The 16,952-nt window shown below is 45.0% G+C and overlaps 1 protein-coding gene across 1 annotated transcript; it reads right to left on the bottom strand.

Annotated features, from left to right (window-relative positions):
* Nucleotides 1–11: 11 nt before the first annotated feature.
* ANAPC5 (anaphase promoting complex subunit 5) lies at nucleotides 12–12,939 on the bottom strand. The gene is made up of 17 exons (XM_038152431.1): nucleotides 12,695–12,939; nucleotides 12,523–12,602; nucleotides 11,702–11,811; nucleotides 11,109–11,304; nucleotides 10,058–10,124; nucleotides 9,203–9,304; nucleotides 7,929–8,119; nucleotides 7,010–7,091; nucleotides 6,249–6,338; nucleotides 5,188–5,369; nucleotides 4,585–4,720; nucleotides 4,290–4,364; nucleotides 3,366–3,487; nucleotides 2,125–2,232; nucleotides 1,464–1,611; nucleotides 717–879; nucleotides 12–365 (listed from the first exon to the last, which is right to left on the bottom strand). The coding sequence occupies exons 1-17, from the start codon at nucleotides 12,896–12,898 to the stop codon at nucleotides 151–153; spliced, it is 2,271 nt and encodes a 756-aa protein (XP_038008359.1). The 5' UTR covers nucleotides 12,899–12,939; the 3' UTR covers nucleotides 12–150.
* Between the last annotated feature and the right edge of the window lie 4,013 nt (nucleotides 12,940–16,952).

Here is a 16,952-nt window from a genome sequence, read left to right as displayed (position 1 = left end):
CAAAACACAAATTTGTTCAAGAGCAGACCACGATTTATTGGCAGTTATTCAGAAACACGAATGACTGAATACAATAAAAAGATATTAGTAAAAAAAAGAAAACAAACAGAACCAAAACAGGAGAACAAACAAATCTCATCTTTAAATGCATCACTTGAAGGCATTGATTAAGGGGACACCGTGTGCCGGCAGCTCCTGGTGCAGCTGACGGAACAACATGGCACATTTGTTCCTTTCCTGGGTCTTGCCGAGGGTGTGGAACAGCCGGGCTTGGAAGTAGAGAACGTCTCTGAGCTGCTCTTTGCAGTCCACTTTGGCAAAGTAAGTCTTGGCTTCATTTAGATTCAAGATAGCAGATTCCAAAGCTGTGGGAAAAAGGGGGACATTCATATTTAAGAAAATATCATGGTAACAACTCCAAGCAAGGCAGCTCAAGTCTAAGGAGGCCAATTACAAATTCCTCAGCTTTTCAAAACCATTTGTGTCTTAGCAACGTGGTCTCTCAGCTAGTTTCTATTATTCAGCCTTTGCTGCAAAATATGTGTGTGACAGTATGAAGATAAACAATGTTCCATTAGAAACATCTGTGGAACAACTAATTCCAAATTAATTTTGTACACAATAACCAGGTAACACACTCTGGTGTAGCAAGACTTCAGTACAGACACTGGTTTGCACTTCTGAGCAGTTTCAGAGAGAATTACTCTTCACACTACCTTCAATCTTCTTCTGTGGAGTGTAGGAAGCTGCAGAAGCCACTTGACATTTGGCCACCAAGAACATGGCACAGCCTTTGTCCAGGACAGCTCCGTGGGCCAAGACAGGTTCTATTGCCATGTGCAGGATATTCAGGGCTTGCTCAGGAATGCCAAGGATCAGCTGAAAGAGAAATACCTGCTGGTCTCAAACTGGAATCCACTGATAGGAGCAGCTTCTTCAGGGAACACCAGCACAAGCCATGTCTGTTTCTAACAACATGATGTAACACACACCATTTTTTTTCAACTTTTCCCCCACAATCTTCTTTTAAATCAAAACTTGTGAGTAGAAATGAGCTGCTCTCTGAAATGATTGGGAAAGGCTTCTCCACTCAGTGCTGATAGCCACACCTCTCAGAATAAACAATGTAACTGCACTCATTACCAGCATTATTTTTAATATGCAAGCCAACCTGTGCTGCTAGAAAGCCAAAATACCAGCATAAAAAGATAACTGAAGACATTAAGACAGGGGAAATTTATGCTGCTTATTATATACAATAACTATACATTTTAGTGATATACATGAAACTCAACTTTCATTAACTTCCTCAAAAGCTTTTACATTCAGAGTTTGCTTCTTCACAATCAATAACTTAATTCCAGCAAGGTTGTGTTCTTAAATCTCACAGGAATAAAAACAGCATCCAGATCCCCAGAATAAATGTTGCCCTGCAGCCCTGTGAAAACACAAATCAGACCTACCTGGGAGAAAGCCAAGTTGAGCACGGTTTCAGAAGCCAAGTACTGCAGGCTGTACTCCCGAGCGAGGGCCAGAGCCTGGAGCAGCACCGGCAGCGCGATGGTGTGGCACGAGGATCTCCAGTACAGCTCTGCTATGCACAGCAGCACCCTGGCCAGGCAGGACAAGCAGTTACAAACCTTCACTCTGGATGAAAAATGTCCCCTTGTTTCCCAGGGAATGATTCCATCCACAATGGTATTGGTTTTATTAAGAATTACGCTGCTGCATATACAGTTCATTTAAATTACACCCTGAAGAGGAGATGCCACAGGCATACAAAAGATTAAATACCACCGTAGCTCTCTCAAGATTTACACCAAGGTAAAACCACACACACACATTTCCTATTTATTTTAGATGCAGTGTTTTCTTCTTCCATGAACCTTCATGGAACTTTAACTTTACCACCTTTCAGTTTACATATTAAAAATAACTAGGTTTAAATGACACAATATTTTGAGGATTCCTCCATACTGTGATTAATAATTGAAATGACTCTGTAATCTCAGAATCACAGCAGGTAATCCGAAGACTAGTGAAGTCTGAACACAGACAAATTGAAATGGCTGATTCTAATCACTGCAAAGTGGCTTTAATACTCTGAAAATGAAACATTCTTACCTAATCACCATCTCGGTGTTCTTGATTTTCTGGCAGTGGATCAACAATTTCTGCAGAAGTTTGTGTGCCTCTGACATTTGATTTTGGGCTTTCAATACAATGGCTTTTCTGTCGTGGTAGAAAGAAAACACCACTGTGTTTCTGTATTTCGTATAGAATTCTGCTCTTCAGAACACAGTGAAACAGGTTCTCTGTTTTGTGACCTGTGTTTCTTGTAACTGCATACTGGCACCCTGACAAAGTGTACACATGCTGCACACACAGACAGGAGGAAAAACAGATCTCCCTGGTGCCAACTGGACAACTCCCAGGCAGAAAGGATCAAACTCATAAAACAGCTTTAGATAGAAACCAGGGATTGCCAAAAACAAAGGCCAAACAGGCAGCAGAAGTAGGAGGACATGCAAGCTAGACAGCATAAGTAATTATCTGTGAGAAAAACAGGTATGAGGTAAAGCAGCCAAAATTGTCCTGAGCTAACAAGGATATGGAGCAACAGGAAAATGGAGAGCGGGGAAGTCAGGACCAAATGCACAGCAGCAGGGGATGGGTACAAATGCCCTGAACCAGACACTGAGCAGAGTATTTAAAGATCAGGGAATTCATGATCAGTCCAATTCCAGAAGAACAAGCATCAGGTCCCACGGCGTGAATGCTGCTCTTCTGGCTGACTGGCACTGGCTGCTTTTAGGTGTTTTGCCTCATTGAAAATCGACAAGAAATTCTTTGAACACTACGTTGGTTTTCATAGTCACCAAATACCAAGTTTTAACTGTAACTATTTTTAACATGTCATTCTCATTCAGGAACAAGACCCCATTAAGGTGAGTGAAAAAAAAAAAAAATCACATTGTTCCATTTTAGAGATGTAGAAACCAGGCCACAGAGGAATTCACTCAAGGCCTGAGCTCCCTCCCCAGCTATTTGACATAAAAATCTGCTTTGTGCTCAGGTTTGAGTAGAGCAGATCTTGAAGACCTTGCCACGGCAGATTCACAGCCCTAGAATAACACCAACTTCAGCTATTCCAGTTCTTAAAATGCCCAGAGAAATAACTACAAATTATTATTGCAGGAGATGCTCTAAGGGAATAGCCCTACAGGTTAGACCACATGACCTTAACTAGTCCTGGAAAGGGAAAAAAATGTAAGCACATGTGACTGCCAGTGATAATTTTGCTGAATTTTTCATTATCTTCATGGAACACACCTGCAAGTGCATGAAGACCCACGATTTCTTACCTGTATACACCTTCAATGCTATTAAGTGCTGTAATTCCTGCTACAAGAGAATCTGCTACATGGTATCTGCCATCGTTCATGGCTCGCTCAAACTGTATTTTCTGATCAAACAGCATCCAAAGCTAAACAAAGAACATCCAGAAACAAGTTTTAGAAGTTGTGCCTGCTCATTTTGCAATCCTAAATTAGAATTTACTTTTTATTTTCCCCTGGGGGGTAATTTATCTCTAGACACACTAACTCCACTGTCCTATTATTGAATTTACTGAATTGCTGTCCTCAACAGAAATGCTCAGGTCTGGATTAATGTTTCAATATTGAAGCTCACCTACTTGACTGCATTTTATGTGGAAAGGCTCTTTTAAGTCATTACTAATGATTTGAGACTTGTAGACAAGTAGACTTGTTCTGTAGTGAAAAGAGAAGGCTCACACTGTATCTAATGGGATCTCAAACACTTCAATGTAAATACTATCTTACAGACTCCTGTGGCAATGTTTCCAGAGTCACACAAAAATCAGGTTATTAGCTTATTATCTCAATTATTTCTGGATTGTAATATATCAAAATAAGCAGCACTAATTAAACAGAACTTTGAAGCTTCAAATCAATGCAGAGCATTAAATTGCTCTATGTGCTCATGAAGCAGATGTATATTCCTCTGTTAATGGAATTTCTACTTGAACAGCTTCATCTTAGGAGGTTGTGGTGAGAGAAATGTCTCACCAGTCTGAAAACAACACAAGCAGCTTCTCCATGCTTTTGTATAAAACCTGATGCTGCACAGCTTCCCAGGAGGACGAGCCAAGGGAAATGAGAAAATGTATAGCCCAAGGCATCCAGAGGAAAATTCAGGAGCAGTGGGATTCAGATCCTACTGTACAACAGTTACATAACTTACAGGCTGAATGCTAAGTATTCTACCTGTGCATGCTGACTGTTGGGAGGGAATCTCTCCTTTAGGTGTTTCAGTATTTCAGAAGCAGCTGCAAAGTAGCCCTGGAACACAGAAGGACACTGGTTAATGCACCCTGCTCCTCTCCCTTTCAGCACAACCCTCAGGGAAGGGAATTGCCAAGCAAACACCCTGCATTGTCTCTGCCCCCAGAGCGGGTGTTAAAGGCAGAAAAAACCACAAGTCAGGTCTTGCACCCTCTGTGAGCAACACCCACATGTGCCCTCAGCAAAGGTGCTTTGTGCAAGCAGCCCTGCAGCTCACCTGCTCGGCGTGCAGCTCTGCCAGGTGACACAACACCACGGCGAAGGACTCGGTGTTGTTCTGCTGAACTCCCACGTTCACAGCCTCCAGACTGTTCATGCTCAGCAAGGTCTGGGCTTGCTGAAGTGCCATGGTGCTTGTGCAAGAGAAATATCTTTTAGTTTTCAAGAAGCAAAAACAGCCATTTTTAATCTATGGTCTTGTTATGACAACAGTCTACATTGTCTGGTTAAACCAGGGGCCTGGGGAGAAGGAAAACTTGTAAAATAACTGCTGTCCAGAGATTCTGCACTGTGCAGGCACAGCAAGTACTACAGACTGAAAGCTGCACACAGCCAAAGCACAGAGATGCTGAAAGTGGGGGCACAGGAACAATTTATGATCTATTTGCCACTACTAAATGGAAACTCTATCTCTTCTTCAGTATGAGCTTTAAAGGAACACAAGAGAATGGAAATAATTGCACTCAGCCTGTACTGAATCACAGTCTGATTGCTTTATTTTAGGGCACTGGAGAACACAGTCACTTGTTACACCTGTATAAATGCACTATGTGCTAACAAGTGCAGCAGCTAATCCAGGAGTTCCAAGCAAAGCGAATACCTGCGGCCGTATAATCTCCAAATGGCTGTTTTCTGTGCTATGCTGATGTCTATGAGCTCTGACAGGCTGTGCTTCCAATGCAACAGATCAGAATCTTTCAAGGCATCCATTAGTTTGTTGGCAGCCTTTCCTGCAAAAGCTCTTTGCTGAACCAAGGACTGTATTCCCAAGGAAGCAAGATACTGGGAAGAAGGAAAAAAAACATACCTCCAGTGATGGAAGACAACAGAGTACCCCAGGCTTGCAAATTACACTGGAGCAGAGTTCTAAACTACTAAAAAAGAATCCCAAAAAGACAGCACAGACAAAGGAACACTGCTCCAGGCATTTCTTTAAATACTCACTTATGCACACCCACACATATGTGAATGTCATTTTGCTGGATGTGAAAGGTAATTTCCACTCCCCCACACAGAAATCTTATGGGGGAGGACAGAAGCAGTACCTGGATTTCTCCAGAACTGATGTGAAAACAGAGCCTGTGCTTTCCGTCCCTTCCCCACAGAGGCCATGTCTGCTCCTATCTCCCAGCAGCTTAGTCCATTTTAGAACAATTCTCTTAACACAGGAATTGTGGATTTGGGGAAGACAGAACTAAACATCAACAGACAACAGACAACAAGGGAGGGCTGCCCTGCAAGATTTCACAGAGCTGCACAAGTAAGCATGTGTTGAAAGCCCTGCCAGAGGCATCAGCACTGAGCTTCAGGGAAGGTGGAGGCCTAAGAACCTCCCCTGAGCACCAGATTGTAACAAAATGTGCCTGGGCCAGTAGCCACAGAGAGATTTTCTGCCTGAAAATCAAGGAAATCAGAAGGAAAACCAGTGAGCCTTGCAATAATGCTCTGGCATTAAAGCAACTGAACTCTGGCTTGTTAATTTGAAGGATAAGAGTCATAGAAACAGCTAGATTTTTGCAGTGTTAAAACATGTTTGTTTAAATCCAGTCACATATTTTGAACAGACAAGCCACAAAACCCCAAACTCTGATCACACACACACGCCCATCACCACATGGGTTTGTCCCAGAATAAAGTTAAGGACTGATGAAATGGACTCACTGGCAATCCAAAATGTAAGGATTTGTTGACAGAGTGCTCCAGCAGAACACAGCTATCAAATATCTTCTGCTCCAGGATGTACAACCAACTCTAGCAAGGAAAAAGATCAAAATCTCATTGCAAATAACTGATGGCTGCAGCACTTTAAACTTGGCTTGCTGTTACAGAATGCACAAAAAGTCACTGGAAATGCAAACCCCTTGAGGATTGATTCTAAGGAAACTTCTACTAAATGCTGCACAGCAAAAGATATCAGAAGTGCATCTAGGCTGGGATGCTGGTGTGGCACCAGCCAAAGCTGGAGGTTCAGTGATGCACAAAAACACAGGGAACTGTGGAATGCAGCACCTCAGGAGTTTGATACCACTGATGTCAACTCATTACAATGTTAATTACAGGAAAAAAATAGAGAGAAATCCAAGTCCTTCCCTCCCACTTTGCTTGCTCTAAAGGTGGCTCTGAGAATTCAACAGACAGGAAGGAGGAAGCTTCTGAAATACTACTTCTTTTTACAACATCTAAGTCTCAACTTTGAGTTTACTACTGAGATCTCCACTGGGATAACAATTCCTGCTTAAGAACTTAACCCTGAACTGCAACAAACCATCCCGTGATCCTGCAGTTGGTTGCCCTGTGTGCCAGGAGTGATGCCACCCCGCTGCTGGGCAGTCAAATGCTCTGGGGGAGATGCTGCTGGAGAGAAGCTCTGCAGCAGTTCCCTGAGCAGAACAACTCCAGGCTCATTTGAACAGAGCTCTTACCAGGCAGTGCTGCAGGCAGACGTGGTCGTTGGACTCCTGGGCAATCCTGATGGCTTCCTGAAGTGCCAGTTCAGCCTGCTGGCTATGAGCAGACAGAGGGAGAACAGTTACTATTCCTGCAGTGCTTAAGATACAGCATCCTGATCCAGAGGAATATTGATCTGAATTATGCATCATGCACTCGGATCTCTGATTTATCAGCCTGTGTTTTCCTCCCAGCACTCAGCAGTGCGTTCTGGTTTTCAGGACAGTAAGTCTGACAGCATCTGCAGACCAAAATGCAGCTGTAACCTCTACCCAGGCTTTCAAACCCTGTACAGGCCAGGGTGCCAAGTCATTGTTCAACATGGGCAACATTTAGAATCTGCCTGTGCAGAAATTGTTACTCTCAACTTTGCAGTGTCCTTCCCCTCTCCAGTCCTTTCACATCATGCCTCCAGGCAGCAATCAATAAATGCAAACCATAAATGAAGATGGGTAGGCCAGCTCTATCAACAAAATAAACCCAACCCGTACGGCATTTTAAATTTTAAAAGCTCTGATGGCTTTTTTGGTTTAATTATTCTTTTGCCAGATCATCAGCTCTATGCTGACTTGCAGAAAACCAACCACGCTTTCTTGAAAATATGGATGAAAATAGGCATTAATGCCCACTGACCCTTCTGAGGTCATGGAAATGTAATTGAACACTTAAAATACCCAGGACACAGACAAATGTCAACTCTGAGATGGCCCAGTTATTATGGAAACCAAATAAACACCAAAACAAAAACCGAACCCAAACAATCCAAAACCGCAAGAGGATCCCAACCCACCCACAGCTGCTGTCAAGTGAGAGAAAGCCCCTGCAGGGATTTTGAGAAGGAAGGGGAGGGGTCTGTCAGCACCCTGAGGTGCCCGGGGTGGGTGAGCTCCTCACTAGTGGCCGAAGCGGCAGTGCAGCGCCGCCAGGTTGAGCGCGGCGTAGCGCAGGCTGCGCCCGTAGCCCTCGTCCCCGTTGCTTTTGCTCTCTGCCCCTGTGAGGATCAGCCGGTCGAAGTAGTGCAGGAGGCTGTGTGTGGAACTGAAGACATCTTGCACCCTGAGGCTGTTTAAGTAGCTTAAATAATGCTGGGAAAAGGAAACAAAATCAGCTTTAATTGTACAGATACTAAATCAGAGGTTTTGTTTATAATTACTAGGTGTTTCTGTCCAAAACATGTAACTGTGTAATACTGATCAGAAGTCGCAATACTGATAATACCTGGGCAGAATTTCTGGAAAAAATTGGATAATTTCTTGGACAATATTGGCTGTTTGCCCTAACGGGATCTGCCAAATGGTGAAGATTACAAGAACTGGCTGTCAGAAAGATCCCAGAGAGTCTGAGATCTCTACAGAGATGGAATTTCTGTATTTATGTGAGAGTGGGAATGGAGGCAGGACTCCCACCATGTCTGCACTCAAGAAGATACTAAGAAACACCAGCACTGCTTCCAAATGCTGTGCAGATAGAAAGGAGATGCTCAAATTATGTATTTTCTTTTTGGCACTGCAGCCTGGGCAGGATAAGCCTTTATGTTGTGAAGTCCAGCCAGGGACTATGGCAGCCCTTTCAAGGACACCCTTCCAAACAGCAGCAAGGAAAATCCTGTCTGCTCAGCCCAGGGCTGCTGGGAGGAAGAGGCAGAAAGCAAGACAGGAAGGAACTGAACTTTGGAAGTTGCTCAAGAAGAAGCTGTTGAGGGACAAAGCAAGAGCTCACACCACAGGTCTGGCCCCTCAGCACGAGCTGTCTGTGGCTTTCAGTACAAATTGCAATTAAGGACCAGAAGCAAAGTGAACAACAACCAGCAAAATTAACAGATATTGCACTTAATACTGATTTTTAAACTACAGGAGTATGAGGCCTGAAATTACTTAGGAAAATGTGGGCAAAAGATGTAAGTTTTAGGTTTAGTTGAACAAGAATGCACTCAGTCCCACCAAAATTAAGAGGTTTATATCTGTGCATGAAGGGGAAGTACTTTGCTTAATTAAAGTTCCTGTACCTTCAGGAGTTTTAGTCTGAATTACTAAACATTTACATGCAACTTGCTCACGGTTTTATGATCTACTTATATTTCAATACAGAATAAATTACTTCCAAATAATCCTATCCTTGAGATAAGAAATCCTTTTACACCCGTTCTGGATGAAGAAAAAGATACTTACTGCTTCAGCAAAGTCTGGATTAAATTTTAACAAGTTGTTCAATTCCTTTTGTAAAGATGCTGGAGCAAGAGCCTTTGTCTCATCATTCTTTAGCAAAGAAGCCTGGAATACAATTTGAACAGTACAAGTAAGATATGCAACTCCATAAGGAGGGTTATAAAAATATATTGTGGTGCAGGATTGTCAGGTTGTTATCTGCTTGGAGAGGACATTAAAGAAGATTTTGTAGCAGCTCTGTCTGTTATGACAGTGGCAGTTCTATACCACATTACAGTGTTCAATTTCCAGAGATCACAGAGACCAAGCCAAATAAAACCTTATTCAAAGGACTGTTTAAAGGCATTTAAAGAATTCTGGTTAAGTTTCTCTCTGAAGAACTACTGGCACACATTGCTCACTGGAATTGCAGGTATCTTCTCATACAAAAAAACCCTCAGGAAAACAAATTGATACATCCAGTTTGCTTTGGCAAGCAGTTCAATAAATTAAAAAAATCACAAAAATGTAGCTACTAAAATTAGCATTGCTGACTATTGAATTACTAACATTTGTGTCCATGTGTATTTCTGTTCCCTTTTTTATTTACCAGCTGGAATAACCAACAAAACTGCACATTTCACAGAAATGTGAGGCAAGCAGAGCAGAAGGACCTTCTGAGAACCAAATATCAGCATATGGTGACTTGTCTGGATAAAACACTCATAGCCCCAAGTGCTCACACTGAGCAACAGCAAGCAAGATATCAACAAGCCTCTACCAGAGCAGAGCAAACATCTCAGCTGACACTGTGGGTAAAATTCAAGGTGAAATTCGTGTTATGGAACATTTCCTCCACTTTAATGAGAATTAACATACCTGCTGGGAAAGGAAATACTCTGCTTGTTTCTGGGAAAGAGGCCCACTGCAGGCTATCTCTTCTTCCCTGGTAAGAAACACTCTGGTTAGAAACAGGGGCAAGGAAAGACAACACAGAAACACGTTTCATCAGACACCCCACACTTCTGCTTCGTAAAGTTTTGTGAGATATTACAGCTCAAAGCATGAAAGAACACTGAGAAAATTTAATAAACAACAAAATCTACCCCGTCAAAGTCAGCAATCCAAATGATCTCCCACAGTTTAGCTTCAACCTGTAGAGACTGTAGTTGAGAGCAACATCACCCTAAATACACCCTAAAAAACCCTAAAGAAATACAGCAGAGAGAAGATTTGGGGCTGACATACTCAAATGGCTCTGCTCTGTTTTTTCTGTCTTCTGAAGGGAGCCCCAAGGAGATGAACTGGCACTTTGGCCACATCCACCACAGCTGGAAACAGCTGTTCTGCAAGACATTTACTGTGTGGGAAGCCCAGCACACAGCCAGACCCCAAAAACTGCTGTCTGACTCACCAACTCCTGCACTGGTTTATACAAATACAGTTTGCAAAGTACTTTAAATATATGGACACATCAAATACTTCCAGGATTATTCCTACAGTGGAGCTTCTCTTCAGCAGGTGAAAACTCTCAGCATTGGCTTCTCCTTTTTGAGGTAAATAGACACGAGTTCTTTTATTTGGAGAACAGTGAAAAGCAAAACAAAACCACTCAATTTAACTTCTCCTTATTGAGCAATCTTTCCTGCTGGCAGCAGAAGTGACCTCTCCAACAGCTTTAGCACATGACAAGCAGAGGAGTCACTCAGCGCGGGGAAACCGTGGGCAACAGCTGCCTTTGGGCCGCGGCTCCCTAGGGGAGGATGAGGATGGGGCAGTGCCACCTTCCCGAGCCACTGACAAATGTCACCACACGGTGGCACCAAGGAAACGAGCGGCCACAAAGCTCAGCCCGGCCGTAGGAGGCTTCAAACAAATCAAAGATTAATTTTCTTGAGAAGTGGAAAAGGCTTTAACAGCCATTTATCACCTTAAAGGCCCATCGAGTTCTTCTTTCTCCATTTTCCCATCCAGCTCCTCTGGATTTGTCAGCTCCATCTCACTCTCATCAGCTCCATCCTTTTTCTCATCCTTCTGGAAGTACTGCTGGAGAGCTGTGTACAGTTTGTAGACCTGGCTGAAGGAAAGTTTGTTGTATGCCAGGATCATGTGGCGCAGGAACAGACCTGGAGAGGGAAATGCCTGCTGTGAGCACGGGCTGGCAGCTGCAGCTGCAGACGAGACCAAAAGCATGGCCAGCACCTTCAGCAGCTTCATCCAGTTCCTCATGAAACAGAAATGGATGAGAAATTAAATAGAAATTACTGAGTCTCATCTCGATGACGCAACTCAGTGCTGCAGGGTGTAAATCACCCGGCAAATCTCACTAAAGGTTAGTGATAAATGGTTAAAATCAGTCACAACCTCACAATGTGCACTGCTCGCAGTTAACATGCAACATCGAAGAGAAAAACAACATTCTGCAATTTGACACCTCCCCAGAAAAACAAAGCTGTGTCCCGAGGGAGTCACATCAAAGACAGATAGCACAACAAAACCAGCTTGTGGATAACAATTATTTACCGACTACACTTGTTTTATGAACTTCTGGCTCTGTTCCTGAGAATGAATCGGAAAGGTCATCAAAAAATTGTTCCATGTCTTTCAGTTCTCCTTCTGCCATAAGTTTTAACCTAAACAGGGGAAGAAAATGTCATTTTTTAGGGTATTAATACAGACAACATGGGGAAAATGACATGTTTTAGGGTATTAATATGGACATAAATAAAATATTCCCCTGCTTCCTGCATGAATGAGTAAACACAAACAAATGAAAACGAATTTCTTGGATGCCAGGAGGTTTCATACTGAGATAAATAAGAACACATTAAATAGTGGTAAGCATAATAATAATAATAATAATAATAATAATAATAATGATGATGTTTGGGGTTTTTTTTCTTTTTAAAAAAGTCTTTACTAAGAGAATAATTAGATGAGAGGGTTATTTTAAAAACAAATAGGAACTCTTTTTTTTCTTTTTATTTTGGAAATTTAAAAATTTTACCATTTTAAAAAACGTTTTCAAAAATTTTGAATTTTAAAAATGTTTTCCAAAACTTTAAATTTTTGTACTGCCTGCATTTTTGGAACTGTGAGTTTGCTGTTTAGTGAGTTATCTGATATGACAACAGATCTTCTGTCCCACGGGAACTTTACATCTGATGACTTCGATGTTGGCCTTTCAGAACTTCGCTACGACAAGCACGGAATCCGTCCCAGCAGAGTTTTGGCCCAAAGGTGCGCTTTCAGACCGTGACACTGACAGGTTTCGGGCACCTTCCCGCGCCCGGAGCGGGCACGAACAGCGCCGAGGATCCCCCGGCCCGCGCACGGCCCCGCACCTGATGTGGACGGAGCCGGCCAGGTGCGGGCAGCACTCCTCGATGGCCTTGCGCAGCCTCGACAGCGCCATATCCGGACCCTGCGGACGACAGCGACATGTCGCGACAGGCCGCGACACGACGGGGCCGCCCTTCCCCCCGGCCCAGCCCGAACCCGAACCCGAGCCCCGACCTGCAGCAGCGGCAGCAGCAGCCGGTTGAGCCGGCGGCGCTCCAGCAGGCCGAGCTGCGCGCCGGCGCGGCCCAGCTCGCTGAGCAGCACGAGCAGGGCCATCTTGTGCGGGGTGACCCAGTCGCGGACGCCGAACACGCTGGCGTGCACCACGCCGTTGCTCAGCATCGGGTTGAAGTACAGGCTCTCGTGCACGCTCGCCATGGCGGCGCCGGGGCCGCCCGTCGCCCGGGAAACCGCGCGCGCCCCCCCCCCCCCCCCCCCAGCCCCGCCGGCCAATCGCCGCCCCCGCCGCCGGCGCGCGCGACGCGCCGCAACCAATGGGAGGAAGGGATGTGCGCCGCCACGGCGGGGCCGCCGCGACGGGCCGGGCGCGAGAGAGACGTTCCGGGGAGACAAGGGTCCGCCGCTCCCCCGAGCTGCCCCCGTTGCAGCCGGGCCGCGGCTGCCGACGGCGAGGGGATGGGCGGCGCTTGAGCCGCCGCAGCCCTGAGGAGTTATCTGCTAGATAAGGAAGCAGACATTTTCTCTGTGTGCTGGCGCTGCTGAGGCACCGCAAACCCTGGGGTCAGTTCTGGGCCCCTCACACCGAGCGAGACCCTGAGGGGCTGGAGCGTGTCCAGGGCAGGGAACGGAGCTGGGAAGGAGCTCAGCCTGGAGAAAAGGAGGCTCTTCTGGCTCTACACACCTCCAGCCAGGAGGGGACAGCCGGGGGATCGGGCTCTGCTCCAGGGAACAGAGACCAGGAGCAGAGGAAACGGCCCCAGGCCGGGCCAGGGGAGGGGCAGGGCTGACATCAGGATAAATTCCCTCTCTGAAAGCGTGGTGAAGCATTGGAAGGGGCTGACCAGGGAAGTGGTGGAGTCGTCATGCCTGGAAGTGTCCAAAAACCAAGCCGACGTGACTCTTTGCAATGGGGTTTGGTGATGGGTCGCAGGTTGGACTTGATGATCTTGGAAGTCTTTTCTAGCTTTAATGATCCTGTGACTAACAGGGCTGGCCACGCTTGTACCAGGTGAGGTACGGGTGACCACGGGCAGTGGCTTGGTGGGGTTATTCATTTTGGGAGCTCTCTAAACAGTCTGGTTTGAAAAGGAGATGTTTATTCTGCATAGGCTGCAGGGTTGAGGTTTCCACAAGTCAAGCAGCCCAGGGGGTAAAACGTTACATCTTTTATACGGTAAAATTTAGATGAACCCACCTATCTAATGCATTTTCTCTGCTCTGACACGAACATTTCCATGTTACAGAGAACACCACAGAGTGAATTCACTCCCCTTTGGATCTCCTGCAAGTTAATTGGGATGCCGTAAAGATGTTTCCACGTGTAAGTTTTTATTTCCTCAATAACTTGTTAAAGTACTTCATTAAGGCATCATATTCCCAAAGAAAATACTCCAATTATTATAATAGTTCTCATTTTTGTAAGTGAGAGCAAAACAAAACTCAATATTATTATACATCTGCATGTCCCTGGGGGTTTCCATTGCGCTGCTCCTGATTCATGCCTGGGGGTGGTGAGAGGAGGAGGAGGAGGCAAATCAAGTGGGGGGTAATTTTCTAGGATACATTTACATTTAAGAAACTTAACATTGTAGCTTGCTGCTGCTGCTGCTGCTGGCGTGATGAATGATGATTTCCTCGCCCTCAATGAACTCATTGAGCTGTGTCTGAGCACAGATCCCAGGCAGTGACAGCAGCTATTATGTTTGAAAGGTCAATGTGCTGACATTTCCTGAAAATAAAGCCGGGTGGCCCGGGTGGAAACACGGAGCTGGTGGCGTGGCAGGGCAGGGCAGGGCGGGGATGAGGTAAAGGCTGGGCTGTGCAAGGGCTGCGAGGGAAGAGGAAACGACAAACATCTGGTTCTGATGTCTCTTTGCAAGGCTCTGGAGCCAGAGTGTGAGCTCTGCTGCCAATCCTTCAGTGCGTGGTGCAGAGAGACCCTTTAGAATCCACTTTCAGAGGACATTGAAATCAGCTCTCACACTGAAACCCAGCAGTGAGAGCTGACTTTGATTGTGTTAAATCCAAGATTAGGTAACCCAGCTGAGAAAGTCATCTTTTATCTCACCTAAAATAGGCTGTGGCCAGCAGCGAGGCCAGAGGGGGCACCAGGATAATCTGAGGGATGGAGCATCCTGTGAGGAAAGGCTGAGAGAACTGGGGTCGTGCAGCCTGGAAAAGAGAAGTTTTGGGGTGACCTCATTGTGGCTTTTCAGAGCCTGAAGGGCTGACAAGAAAGATGGAGGGAGACTGTTCACAAGGGCCTGGAGTGACAGGACACGGGGAATGGCTCCCACTGACAGAGGGCAGGGTTGGATGGGATTTTGGGAAGAAATTCCTCCCTGAGAGTGGGGTGAGGACCTGGCTTAGGGTGCCCAGAGCAGCTGTGGCTGCCCCTGGATCCCTGGAAGTGTCCAAGGCCAGGTTGGACAGGGTTTGGAGTAATCTGGGATAGGGGAAGGTGTCCCTGCCCATGGCAGGGGATTGGAAATAACAGATCTTTAGGGTCCCTTCCAACCCAAACCATTCTAATTCTGTGATTCCCTGATCCTTCCCACAGCCATTAATATCCAACCTGGAATCCCCAGATAAAGCCCAGCAATTAAATTTGTCTTTTTAAACTTTACAATTAAATTTTACAGGTTGTTAAATGAAAACCAGATTAATATTCCTGGGAAGAATCCCTTCCCTCCCTCTGGCTCTGGTGCTGGGTAAACCCTGGGGGATTACAGAGCTGCAGCGAGTCGTTGTCACTCCTTATTTGGTGGCAGGAGGAAATGGGACATCTCTCAGTAATAGATTTAAATCTTTTAATGCTGCTTTGGCACAGTCCTGGAGGCTCAGCGAGGGCAAGGCTTTTATTAATAGAACCTCTTGAAATGCTCCTTTTCACCCACGGAGGAGCTGGCACAGCTCAAGGGCCTCACTTCAAACCCTCAGCGTGGTTACAGTCTGGGCAGGCTGATGCAGTAAAAGTCATCTCCAGTCACATGTTAAGGACATGATTCATCCAGATCTGCCCAAATTAAGGCAGGAGTGGCAAGTGCAGCTGCCAGCACTGTCACCAGATCTCAGCTCTGTCAGGCCCACGTTACTCCCTGAAACATCTGTGTTTGGGAGGATTTCTTGCTAGCAAATCCTTAACGGAGAAAAAGGGAAAATGTTGGGTTTTGCTTGGTTTGGGACAGCTTTTACCCCATCACAGCATGGGGACTTCTCATGTTTTAATGTAATATTATTAACAAAAAGATGTGTATAACTTGGTACTTCAAGGGTGACACTGAGTTGACAGAGTTTAGATGACAGAGAACTTCTTAAAAACCAAACTGTACTGATATTTTTAAGGTGTCTTTAAGCAGTCCCTGGCATGAGAAATGTGAGGAATGTGCCATTGCAAGCTCCAACGTTGTATTCACAAGGCTTTTCTATTTTTTCTGTCACTTTGACTAAAATGGCAAGCTATTATTGGGGGGAAAAAAAGACTTTTTTATTAAGTCATGTGTACGAGTTCAGAGCATATCTAAAGCTTGTCAAGGAGCATAAGCATTTCTGAAATAAGGTGACCTGATTTTGAATTGAAATGTGGTGTCAGTGCAAATCCAGAAGTTGGGCTGTGTGCACTCTCTGCTCTTACTCCTGAGGCTGCCAGGACTGTGCTATTCACATGGCAATTACCCACCTTTTTTTTTTCTCTTTTTTTACCCACTTCTTTTGCTCCAAAAATAGATCCTTCCTGCAGAAATTAGCAGATTGCATCCAACCCTTTGTAGGGGTAAATTTGATTTGTGCTCTGTGTTTATTTTCAGCCACTTTTGTCTGTTCCTCTTTTTGGCAAAGCCCTGCCTGGTTCTTGGCCCTGTGTGCTCTTACATAAAGCTTTCCTGAAGCCTTGGTCAGGTTTGTGCTGCTGAGTTTTCTGTAATGTGATCTTCTGGTTAAAAGCTTTCAGTTCTTGCAATCTGTGATTATTATTTTATATATTTTATACATATATATATATCCCACTCACAGCCTAGAGCAAATAATAATGGCATCTAGGAGCTCACTAGAAGTGGATTTTTAAATAATAACTCTTTTCTCAAGTTTAATGGTTCTCACCAAAGGGTTTGATAGAATATAACTGAAAGAGGATGGATTTGGGATTGGTGTTGGGGGGAAATTCTTTACTCATAGGTGGGCAGGCCCTGGCACAGGGTGTCCTTGGAGTGCCCAAGGGCAGGACAGGGCCTGGAACAGCCTGGGACAGAGGAAG

This window comes from Motacilla alba, chromosome 15 (genome assembly GCF_015832195.1).
Source record: "Motacilla alba alba isolate MOTALB_02 chromosome 15, Motacilla_alba_V1.0_pri, whole genome shotgun sequence".
Classification (NCBI taxonomy): Eukaryota; Metazoa; Chordata; class Aves; order Passeriformes; family Motacillidae; genus Motacilla; species Motacilla alba.
Note: the sequence above shows the minus strand (reverse complement) of the source record. Positions and strands in the feature narration are given on the sequence as shown.

What these genes read in the sequence shown, in the direction of transcription:
- ANAPC5 (XM_038152431.1), bottom strand. Translation starts at nt 12,898, where the DNA reads ATGGCGAGCGTGCACGAGAGCCTGTACTTCAACCCGATGCTGAGCAAC. An exon ending in CACTGCCGCTTCGGCCACTA is followed by an intron (nt 7,092 to 7,928) that starts GTGAGGAGCTCA and finishes GTCTGCTCATAG; the next exon opens with CCAGCAGGCTGAACTGGCAC. An exon ending in CAGAGCTGCACGCCGAGCAG is followed by an intron (nt 4,365 to 4,584) that starts GTGAGCTGCAGG and finishes TCTGTGTTCCAG; the next exon opens with GGCTACTTTGCAGCTGCTTC.